This window comes from Dunckerocampus dactyliophorus, chromosome 12, assembly GCF_027744805.1.
Source record: "Dunckerocampus dactyliophorus isolate RoL2022-P2 chromosome 12, RoL_Ddac_1.1, whole genome shotgun sequence".
Lineage (NCBI taxonomy): Eukaryota > Metazoa > Chordata > Actinopteri > Syngnathiformes > Syngnathidae > Dunckerocampus > Dunckerocampus dactyliophorus.
In genome coordinates this window covers 23,676,296-23,688,482 of record NC_072830.1, presented here as the reverse complement: position 1 = coordinate 23,688,482, position 12,187 = coordinate 23,676,296, and the positions used below count along the sequence as shown (strand labels likewise).

The 12,187-nt window shown below is 39.9% G+C and overlaps 2 protein-coding genes across 3 annotated transcripts; one reads left to right on the top strand and one right to left on the bottom strand.

Annotated features, from left to right (window-relative positions):
- Positions 1-1,150: 1,150 nt before the first annotated feature.
- cryba1a (crystallin, beta A1a) lies at positions 1,151-3,761 on the bottom strand. 2 transcript variants are annotated; one of them, XM_054794162.1, is made up of 6 exons: positions 3,662-3,761; positions 2,688-2,754; positions 2,402-2,520; positions 1,935-2,076; positions 1,695-1,837; positions 1,151-1,605 (listed from the first exon to the last, which is right to left on the bottom strand). In XM_054794162.1, exons 2-6 carry the CDS (start codon positions 2,724-2,726, stop codon positions 1,458-1,460), a joined length of 591 nt encoding a protein of 196 aa, XP_054650137.1. In that variant the 5' UTR covers positions 2,727-2,754; positions 3,662-3,761; the 3' UTR covers positions 1,151-1,457. The 2 variants fall into 2 exon arrangements, with proteins under 2 accessions (XP_054650137.1, XP_054650138.1); XM_054794163.1 differs by lacking the exon at positions 3,662-3,761 and having other exon boundaries at positions 2,402-2,565; positions 2,688-2,741.
- A 2,891-nt stretch (positions 3,762-6,652) lies between these two features.
- crybb1l3 (crystallin, beta B1, like 3) lies at positions 6,653-11,189 on the top strand. The gene is made up of 6 exons (XM_054793776.1): positions 6,653-6,734; positions 7,101-7,174; positions 7,258-7,376; positions 8,439-8,571; positions 9,019-9,161; positions 10,374-11,189. The coding sequence occupies exons 2-6, from the start codon at positions 7,109-7,111 to the stop codon at positions 10,540-10,542; spliced, it is 630 nt and encodes a 209-aa protein (XP_054649751.1). The 5' UTR covers positions 6,653-6,734; positions 7,101-7,108; the 3' UTR covers positions 10,543-11,189.
- The last annotated feature ends 998 nt before the right edge of the window (positions 11,190-12,187 follow it).

Genomic DNA, 12,187 nt, shown 5'->3' with positions numbered 1-12,187 from the left:
TCAGGAAGCCTTTTTTTTAAGGTAGACCAGAGATGATTTGTTTTTAGCTTTGCGCTTGACTTTAAAACATACACAACCCATTAACCCTGGGAATGTATTTATTTGTATTTATTTACTTGCATGGCAGAGGCAGAGTGAGCAAGACAATTCAACATTGACTTTACTTGATAGTTAAGTCAACAGGTTCCAGGGCATTGTTATTTGTTGAAAAATATTGATATTTGTTGAAGTAACTTTTTGTGAATCAAACAGTATCTCACAAAAACCTACTCAATAAAATGTACCAGTGGTGTCCAAAGTGTGGGGCCATTTGAAGCTCTCCGCTCGATTGTTATTGGCCCTCAGGGAATATTCTATTCTTAAAATTCAACATGAAACATTATGAAGGACGATTAGGACCACGTTGACAAGAGAAAACATTTAAATATTGAATGTTTGAACAAGATATTACACTAACGAAAATAATGATTGAAAGAGAAAACAGCTTGTCATATCCTGACCTACACTGGAGTGGTTTTAGCATGTTTAATAAAAAATTGAAAAGTGAATAATAAAAATAAAATAATTGCTAAAAAAAAAACAACAAGATATTACACCAACGACAATAATGATTGAAAGAGATAACAGCTTATTATATCTTGACCTACACTGGAGTGGTTTTAGCATGTTTAATAAAAATCATAATAAAAATAATAAAAATGAATCATAAATATGCATCAAGGAAAAACATTTTTTTTTGCTGTATTTTTTCCTTATTTTTCTTTTTGGTTTACTTTTATTTCTACTATATGCTGCTAGGCAATAAAAAAAGAACTGCAGGCTGCAAATGGCCCCTGTGTTGCACTTGTACGCTTAACTTACACACTCTATATACAAATACACAAATATTATCTAATCAACTAGTATTAACTAATATGTCAATCGTTGTGGTCACATAAAACGTCACTGCAACACACTTAAATGTGTTTTAATGATGAGGTTACCATATTTAGCACCAAGGCAGTGGAGAAATGTTAGAAATAGCGCTTTAGTATGATGCACATTTAAAGTCAGAGTCTTGCGTTGGTTTGCATTATATTTTGCAGGTGTAGCGAATGTGTGTGAGAATGAACACTGGACTCAAATACACATGTCAAACATGCACAGTGACTATTAGCAGCAGACTCTTATACTCTTTATTTCGAGTTGTCCATTTTCTTGCTATCATAACTTGACAGACATCTCAAGACACCTTCATTTATCTCTCTCAGTGGGTCATCAGACTCTATCCACTGCTGCTCCCGTTCTCTCTCACACTCTAATTCCATTCAATCTTATCTTTTTATTTCCATCTCGCAACACAACAAATCAGAATCGCAGTAGACATCTTGGAAGTGAAGCACCGGGGAAGTGCTGGAATGATTATAGAGGAGGGAGGAAGAGGAGGAAGACTTTTAAAGAAGAGGAGATGTGAGGTCTCATTGCTGGATGCGACGCAGCGACTGCACCTGAAACGACTGAGCATGGGAGCCCCATTCTCGGTAATGTTTGTACTCGCCACCATGCCGATCACACTCCATGATGTATTGGTAACCACGATAACCAGGGAACTGGTAGCACACCCATCTGGAAGAACAAGAAGAGATGCGTAAAGATGATGAGGTAACTGGTGTTTGATAGGTAGCCCTACATCAACATTTTAAAAAGGAACTTACGCGCCACTCTGAACCTGCATGGATCCAATCTCGTTTGTTCCCCAGCCCATAGCCTGCAGTGATGGGTAGTCATCGCTTATCTCCCACTGGCGCCCCATGAAGTTCTCTTTCTCATACACCACCATCTTAGAATCCTTGTGGTTCTATAGACACATGTATGGTTCACTTAGCGGTTCACTCGGCTCTAATGACAAGTGATTCAGCTGTTTAATCTTTGAATCAGCTGTAAGAAAGACTCACAGCAGAGCAGATGGGGCGGAAGGACATCATCCTCTCAGTGTGGTAGGCGTTGCTGCCGCTCCATGATTCCCAATGAGGATATTCTCCTCTCTCCAACACAAATTGCTGTCCACAGAAGCTGGAGTGCTCATATCCTGTCCAACTGCTCCCCACATGCAATGCATAGATATTACGAGACAAAAGTGCATCCTTATACTGTATGTCAGAAAGATGCTTGTTGAAAAACCGTGGAGCATTGCTTCCAGAAAACCAGTCTATTTTACGCCCTCTCTAGCCATGGCGCTTATCCAATTTAGGAGGGCAGCTGAATCCTATCCCAGCTGATATTGAGTGTGAATGGTTGTCTATATGCACCTTGTGATTGACGGGTGACCCAAAGTCAGCTGTGATAGGCTCCAGCTCATCTGTGACCCTAATGAGAGTGGTATAGAAAATGGGTGGATGGATATTTATTACTCTTGACTTACGCTCCACATTCCACCTTCAGGGAGCGAATGTTGTCCATGCTGGACTCCATAATATTGTGGCAGGAGGAGGTAAACTCCATCCGCTTCCCCTGGAAGTTTTCCTGGTCATAAACTGTGATCTAGGGGAGAACATACTTGTAGTATGCACATGGCAAACACACACACTGATGGATGTACAGATACACACAACGTTGACATCATCAGGCCCGGCATAAAAATCATAAAGAAAAGATTCAACTGTGGTTATAAATCATTCATGAATGTACTGTAGGCAAGTATGACTCACCTTCCATGGTCCCAGTAGGTTGGGATTATTCAGATCCATGCTATCGCGTCTCGTGGTAGGGATTTATCTTCAGAGCAGAGAAAGGAAGGAATATTGGTATATATGTTCCATGGAATTGGAGTTAGGCTGAGCTCATGACACTGTGGGCAGTGTTTTTCTGAGCGTGAGCAACCATAATGTTTGTTGACTAGAACTTCCTGTGAAGTAGGGATGCTTGATCAATCGATTTCTGCGGAAAAGCACGTAATCTGCATTTGCCGCTAAATGCTTTTCAACGTCAGTCACAAAAGCCGATCACCTCTGGCTCGTACTATTGCAGCCTGCAGCTTGTATCGATCCCTGTGTGCAGTGTAGTGACTTGCTTTAACGTCTCAGGCAGGGTACCCTTCCCACTTTCCTTCACACTGTACAGGAATGCCAAACCCAAAACAAACATATCTGCCATGTGAAACTGGAATCGGCAGCATAAAACTCTGATTGAATCATCCCTACTGTGTAGTAGTAGTGAACAATGCCGACTGAAGCATCATCCAGATCGTTTCTATACTGTAGATATCAGTGCATAATAACGCGCCACATTTTACTGGTAACGGCGTTGTAACATTTGAAATAGTAATGCTAATATAATTACATCCAATACAAGAATTGCATCAACATTCAGCCTTTATGTATGTATTGTGTTTGTATGTATTATGGTCATTGTAGTGGTATAAAAATGCACTGCACATACTAAAAGGTCTTTGTGATATTTTGGTTACCTTATTTAGCTATGCTGTAAAACACGAGAATGAGTGGCACAGTTCTTCATGCTGCTGCTACGTAGCAACAATGCTTTAGCCGATGTGTGTTGCATGTCTGACCTCACTCATACGGTACATGTATGTGACTCAGCAGAAACAACAAAGACAAGAACACACAAATGTAAAGCAACAATGCTCTTCTATAGTCTGAATGCACTGACATGCAGGGCTTACCTGACCAGGCCCCAAAGAATGACGGTGTTCACAGTGGGGGGCTACACAAAAACCACGTCCTGGCCCCAGAGCAAACAGGTCTATTTATACATGGCGGTGCTGAAAAGTATCAGTGCCTATGGGCCTGGACCACCGTCAGCACATTGCTGCTGACACCATTGTTGAACGGTGAGCTGCTGGGTTTTTATTTGCCACAGTGGAACTAGATGAAGGGCAGCATGCCCAGTGCAGATAAGCAGATAAGTTGCAAAAGAACAGCAGCGCAAACACCGCATCGGCCAGAATTTGATTCGACCACAGCGGTGCATGTTCTTGGGGGTTAAAATGTAAAAACATGTCATTTAAAAACATTTAGAAAACGTCTCCCGTTCAAGATCTCGTGTGTTTCTCTAAACTCACAAACAAGCTTAAATGGTCTTGCAAGGAGGTATACTTACTGAGTCTTACTGAGTCTACTCCATCTCGGGTCCGTTCACCTTTGTCATGTCTGTTTGCACACATGCTCCGTCATGCACATGCATACACTTCGATGGACAGTGCATGGAATGCACACAAAGAAAGCCACTTACCAACACACGACCATTTACACAGCTGACAACTGACCTTGTCATCTGACTCTATGTGACAAATCACTCATGCATACATTTGTACTTTTCTCATGGAGCATATCCCTTTTATTAAGCCTAAAATATTAAAACAGGACAAATTGTATAACTTCTTCTAATGATAAAATGTTTTTATACACACTGCACATGAGCACCCCATTTCTAAATGAACTATCAGTCAAAAGTTTGAACCTGTTTTCTCATGACAAAACATGAGAAAGTGTCTCAATACTTTTGACTAATACATTCATGTGTATTGTGTTCATTGTAAATAGTTTATATGTACAAGTACATTTTATGTGCAACATATGATGTATTCAACATGAAGACTTAGGTCACCACTGGCTTTACTGTTTTAACGATCCTTTTTTAGGTTTTTTTTGATATACATAATAAACATAAAATAGTACAATAGGTACACTTAAATATGTACAAATAAATACATACACATAGGGGGAAAACTTACAACATTTTGGCAAGGATCTAAAAATAGGTGCAGATACAGACTAAATAACAGCTACCGCAGTGGTTCCCGAGCTTTTTACAGTGGCGTACCTCTTCACACATTTCACCTGAAGCCATGTACCCACTTCTCCTGCTCACTTAAAAAGCATAGACCTTTTTATCCTAATTAACTTGAAATATTAAACATTATCACTTCTTTAATTAATTTTGTAGTAATTCCAGGTCAAAAATGTGCATTTTGCACGGTCACATCTTGATCAAGTTTCACATGAGCACTAAATAGACAAGTGATCCTTCCAGCCTGATGTTGGCATCCTTCCGTATGAATGGGTTGAATTTAAGCTTCACTTTTTTTCTTCACCCACGATGCCTATGGTTTGTCATCTGACTCTAAAGGGGAAAGTTTACCAGTCATGATGAAGCAGTATCCAGAGTACAAGAATACATACAACCAACGATAAAGCCTCATTTACTCACTGTGGCAGGTTTGCACCGCTGCGCTGTGCAGAGATTGGAACACCAACATAAATAAAATCTTCAAGATTAAACACTCTTAATGCACAAAATAATCATCAAGCTTAGTTATTTGCTCATATAATGCGTACAGAGCAATGACCAACTTCATGCTCTGTCTCCTCTCTGCTCCGTTCTCCTTGCGCCGTGAGGCGTTCAGGCGCACTCGTAATTGTGAACGTTAGCCACTAATTGTTTTTCATTTCCATTCACGCGGCCTTTATTACAATTGGTACCCCACTTTGGGAACCGAGGAGCTAGGGTCTTTAATTAGTGCTGGATCAATGACATTGGCATTAACAGCTGCGGCTATAGGCTACCTCCTCATGTAGGTTTTATTAACACCACAAAATTGAAGTAGCTGCATTTAAAGACAAAAATTAAGTTGTTACATACAGTATAATGAGTTTTAAAAATCAATTATTGCCTGCTTACAGCATTTACCGCAAGGGTGTCCCAAGTGCGGCCTGCGGCTATTCATGGCTAGCGGCTGTTTTTTTAATCAGCCTTCAGCACATTTTAAAATAAAATTAAACAAGGAAATTTAAAAGACAACAAAAAATGGAAAAAAAAGAGCAGTAATTTTTACAAGAATAAAGACAAACTATTCGTAGAATAAAGTCATAATATCAAGAGAAAAAATATCCTAAAGTTGAAATATTAAAGACTAAAATATATAATTTTTAAAAAATGTTGTAATATTATGAGAAACAAACAAACCAAAGCTAAAAGCTGCAATTTTTGGATCAAAGTTATAATATTCCAATAATAAAGTCAGCATTATTATAATAGAATATTGTAATATTATGAGAATTAAGTCAGAATATTATCCAAGATAAAATGTACGAGAAGAAGTTTAACTATTTGTAAAAAAAAAAAAAAAAAAGAAGAAGAAGAAGAAGAAGAAAAGAAGAAAAAAAACAATCAAGCTGAGATGCGGGCTGTTTTTTTCTTTAAATATAAAAAATGTGTATGCATATCTGCATGGGTTGGTTTCAAAAATGTAAAAGTGGCCCCCGCATCCGTTGATTTTTCACCCCTGACTTAGAGTATTCACCCCCCAGGATCATAATGGCACAACCTGTCTGTTCCTGAGCCTCCATGAACCAGCTTCACCAAAAATCTGAAGAGAATACAGTACAAAACTGGAGATAAAACCAAGAGATTAAAGTAGTAAAAAGACTGTGTGTGTGTGTGTGTGAGAGTATGTTTAACTTAATGCTGATGACAGTGAATGTCCGGCCTTCCAACAATAGGGCTGCACAACAAAACAGTCCGCCAAGTCAGCACGATTTGTCCGCCACAGATAAGCATTGTGACCTTTGACCCCTGGTTGCATGCTCCAAACAGCGTGCGGCCAATGAGGAGGGAGCATCCTCCCTCTCTACTCAGTAGCAGTGGATGTAAATGTATATATATATCCCCACTCGCTCACACAGTGCCCATCACTTTCTCCATAGGTCGAGCCATTTCTGCCTGCTTGTGTAACAGTAAGTTTTCACTGTGGAACCTGCAGAAAATAGCGAGAAGGATGAAAGCGCTGTTTTTCCCGTGTGTTTCTTCTCATCAGCCTTGAGTGAGCAGATGGAAGATTGGCATGTGGTGTCGCAGGGTGTGATTTATTACACTGGGGATATTTTGGCAAATAGGTTTTTCTCTGGCAGGACAAATTCAAGAGGGTATAACTGGAAATTGACGGAGAAGTCCATTAAGATTGAACCGAGATTAGATCGTAATGTTGATTTAACTGGAAATTACGTTAAAACAAAAAGCTTTCCATGTTTTTTCAAGGAAAAGTGTACCCAGAATACTCTCGTAGCTTGTAAATGTGTGTGTTTCTTCCTACTTCTCTGTAGATCCGATCATGTCTCACTCAGGTGCTCAAGGCAGCATTGGCAGCCACTCTGCCATGGGCCTGCGCAGTCACAAGGTACTAAAAGTCACACAGATGAGGTCAGAGTGCAACTAAAATATTCCTAAATAAATCACTTGTGTGCTTGTTCTTCTCAACAGATATACCTCTTTGAATTTGAGAACTTCCAGGGCCGTAGACTGGACCTGTTTGGAGAGTGCCATAACCTGTGCGAGAAGGGTTTCGAGAGAATCGGCTCCATCCGGGTAGAGAATGGACCGTAAGTCATGACAACTGCTGTCAGATAGGATAGCAACTGGCGTTCCACGAACAAACACCAGCCCACAGATAACATAGAGACTTCTGTTTACGTTTCCTTTTTTTTTTTTTAACAAATCCTACAAACAATCATTCTGAATGAATTCTTTTGCAGAAACTCTTAAAGCTCCCGTATGTCACAGAGAAGGGCTGCCTCGAGTTTGTACTTCCCATCTTCTTCCTACGTTGAGGCTGAAAGCTATGCCCGACGTAACACTAGTTATGTTTTTATTGTCAGCTAGTGAAAATGATTTGGCTAAGTTTAGCTACTAACGTTAGCTACCATTAGCTACAACATCATGACTGCAAATTGTTCATCGCCTCTCTGAGACTGCTTTTGTGTTTGTGGACGCGTGAGTATGAAGCCAGCCATGACTGATCGATCAGTCATCTTGTTCAGTCTGAACAACAATTTCCGCCAATTTATATAAAGTTTAACTTGCAAATATAGACATTTATTTGTTCAATCTGTTCTTTTAAACCACTATTGGTACCACATGCTAGCTAGGGGGGGATGTTGTTATATTTTTTGGTTAAAAAAATGTAGTCGTGCCTTTTATTCGGACAATCTTTTGACTCCTCTGTTTAATAGACATCTATTTTCCTGAGTGGGACAATCACTCCTCTGCATTTTTGTGAGCAAAAGTAGCGCACTGCTTACTCAAATGAAACGCTCCTCTCATATAGTCGATCTTAGACCATTGCAGGGTGTCCAAACTTTTGCCACTGAAGGTTGCATACTGAAAAATAAAAGGATTCAACGGCCCCTCTGATGTTGTATGTTTAATTTTTTTAAACAACTCATGTAGATATATACATGTTTCAAAACAAAGTTAAGTTTTCTTGTTTTTTTTTAGTTTCTTGTTTGATTGTTGGACTAATGGCTCAACTGCTAGACGATCTATGCCAGTGGGCTTTCTGAAACTGTGGATGGCAGAACAATTTTGTTGATTAATCCTGAAGTACAGGCTCCTGTGGTAAAAACAGATGTCATACATGTGTTGTACTGTATGTCTCCATGCAGTTGGGTGGGTTTTGAGCAGCAAAACCTGAATGGTGAGATGTTCATCCTGGAGAAAGGAGAGTACCCCCGTTGGGACACCTGGTCCAACAGCTATAGGTGTGACCGCCTCATGTCAGTCAGGCCAGTCAAAATGGTAAGTTCAGTAGAAGTACATACTTTGTATACTACAGGTATCTACTCGGCATGTGCATCTCCAGACACTGCCAACGATATGATACATTTAAGACACATATATCGCGACTCAGCTTGGCTGAGCATGTGGGTCTGGATTCAAATCTATGCGTGGAATTTGCACGTTATCCCCTTGCTTGTGTAGGTTTTCTCCGGATTCCTCCCACGTTCCAAAAACATGCATCTTCGGTTGAGGTGGATGACTCTAAATTGTCCATAGGTGTTACTGTGAGTGTGAATGGCTGTTTGCCTAATTGTGCCCTGTGATTGGCTGGTGGCCAGTCCAAGGTGTACACACAGTCAGGTGATTGAATCAGGTGATAAGTGATTGAAAATGAATGAATTTTTGTTACATGTTACATGAAGTAAGACAAGCAGTAAACCATGGAGTGTTGTGTGTGTGTTTTAGGACCCCCAGGACCACAAAATTTGCCTGTACGAGTGCACAAACTTTGAGGGTCGCAAGATGGAGGTGTGTGATGAGGATATTCCAAGCCTTTGGTCTTATGGCTTCCAGGACCGCGTCGCTAGCATTCAGGTCACGGGTGGAATGTAAGTATTTTCATTTTGAGCTGTGTCCAACTACTGTATGTGAAAATGACATTCAGTATGAAGATGAAGAAATTGTTTCATATACATTACACAGTCCAGACCCTTTATTAGGACTACAAAAGTGTACTGTTGAATATTTACGGCATTGACCCAACTATAAGGCCATGCTTCTTTTTCCCATTTTTGGGGAAAAATTATTTAAAATATGAAATAACTTTTAAAATCGTGTATTCAGTCAGCAAAACAACAACTGATAGATTACAATAAATAGAATATCATCTTTCTTAGCTGATCTTCATTGATTAGCATTATCTTAAAATTAGCAGTGTTGGGAAAATTACTTTTCAAAAAGTAATTAGTTATTCTTACTAGTTACTTTCCTAAAATCTAATTTAATTAGTAATGGAATTACTATTTCATAAATGTAAGTACTTACCCGTGAAAGTAATTATTACGTTACTTATTTACTTTGTAGTGGTGTGAGATCGTTGTTTAATAAGATTAGGATTGACGGTTCACTATTTGTGTAACCCGCCCTGCTTCATGCTGGCCGCATTGGGGCTCGAACTCATGACCTTCGCAATGGGAGACGAGAGCGCTGACCACACGGCCAAAAGCCCAACCTGTTCGCATGTTCAGCACAGCTCTCAAGGCAAAGGGAGTGAGGTTTACCAACGTACACTTGCACAGCCTCACAGGCTGGCATCCGTTACACTTGCAATTCTCTACCAAAACGCAGGGGGGCAGTAGTGTAATAGTAGTAACAATGAACAATGGTGACTCAAGCAACATCCATACCACCCATATACCTATCAGTGCATAATAATGGGTCACATTTCACAGTCGGTAACGGTAACGCCGTCGTCATATTTGAAATGAAATAGATTACCCATTACTGGAAAATAATAGTGGTGTTAGGATTTGAATTATTGACTGCATAAAACTCCTGTCTAGATGACCTGTCTGTCAGTTTTATATTGGTAAATAAGTAAAGTGTCGGTGTTTCATTTACATCCATAAGTGTGTCAAAACACCTCTCAGAGTGATGCATTGCAGTCTACACGAACAATAACAACTGTTATGAAATTGTCTTGTAATTTGATGTATTTGATCTCATTTTCTCGACTTTCCTTGAAATAAACATTGTTCAGATGTACGGGTGTACGTCATGTTATGGCCGTTGAGTGAGTAACACATGCGTCTTCTTCATAGGTGGGTGGCCTACCAGTACCCTGGCTACCGTGGTTACCAGTATATATTGGAAATGGGCTCTTACAAGCACTGGAATGAGTGGGGAGCCCACCACCCTCAGATCCAGTCCATCCGCAGGGTGAAAGACATGCAGACGCACCGCAGAGGCTGCTTCGAGATGAGCGCATAGACTCGGACAGGCCTCCGTTGGCAAAAAGGTCACGCTTATCAACTGCAGGGCCTTTCAAATTTGTGACCACTTTCCTGCACAAGCAGATTGCTTCTGAATATTGTTACTGATTTTGTCAGCACAATTTGGGGGTATGTGTGAGAAGTTCACTCACTTCCAGAGTAGCTGTACTATTGGTAAAAAATAGTAGGTGGCGAATGCTCACTGTCTCCAGACCTCATCCACAAAAGATCATGTTTTCTTCATAGTTAGCCGTTTGTGTTGAAAATATGTTTAGGTGCTATTTCAACCCTTTTATTGCATTTACTCACACCTCTGTGTTCCAGTTACAGTGATGCCAATCAGCTTACACATCACAGCGGTCTCCCTTAGAATAACGTACCATTTATTATCACCACTGCACATGCGGCCTTGCAGTAGGTATCGTCTCACGAAATCCACACAGGACCTCTGCTCCAATGACATTTTTATCATTGAACAAGAGGAAAAGTGGACGTGCAGGATTGTACTTTACGCAGACATGATCATCTTTTGGCTGGTCCACTCGAGCTCATCCATGGGCCCGTCAAGAAGATTTACATTTACACCTTCTCAGGGATGCTGGCATCTGGAAACTTTCCAATGGAAATAAATACACATTTTAAAAAGTACAGTTTTTTTTCTTATTTCTTGTTATGTGATTCTCTTGCAAAATGCAATTATTTGTTTACTTATCATTGCATTCACTATGTAAGTGAAACCTTCACCCTTATGAATTCTTGTTCAAAATTTCCTTAATCACGGTCACACATTAGGTAATAATGTTTTAATAGCTTAATTAAATTGAAGGCAAGGCGTCCTCCATTGCCGCTAACAGAAAATCATAAGGAGATCTAGAATGAAATTGTCCAGTGTCCACTCTGGAAAAATATTTTTTTTTTTATCAGTTTTACAAACATAGTTTCTGTTATCAAACTGGTGAAAACTTTACTGTATTGCTTGGTTTGGTTTGGTTTGGTATGGTATGACCAAAACTGTGGACCCCAAAGCAGAGACTCCGGCAAAGTGTTGTTTAACAATTTGTTAAATGAAAGAAGCACACAGGTGTGGAAAAACTCACTAGCAAGAATCCTTGAAAAAAATGACAGCAACAAAAGGGCAAAACACACAAGAGGAAACAAAGTACAAACTAAGAGAGGCCGAAGACATAGAAAAAACATGGTATGAAAAAAAATAACATGGGGAGAAAAAAAAGCAAAATGCCGAGGGAACTATTGCGAGATATTTCGAGAAAGTATTGCAAGATCCAGAGAAAGTTTTTTGTTTTTTGTATTTTCGTGTCAGCCTTTGTTTTGCAATGATGGACAACAGGCACCTACAGGGGAGCTTTATAGAATTTTATTTTGAGGGTAGCCTTAAAAATAAAGATATAAAATACACTTGACAGAAGATCAAAGAGCAAAAACATAAAATATTCACTACTAGGAAGAAAGTAGGGAACAGGAAAATGAGGCACAAGCGATACTGGAGCTAAAGCAAACATTTGAAGCAACAGGAAGCTTTGGCAGGGAACAGTCCAGCGTGGCTGAAGTAGGCCTGATTGCAATGTGGGAATGGGGCACCGTCCCCGGAAAAGCAAACATGAGCACTGGAGGTATGGTTATGG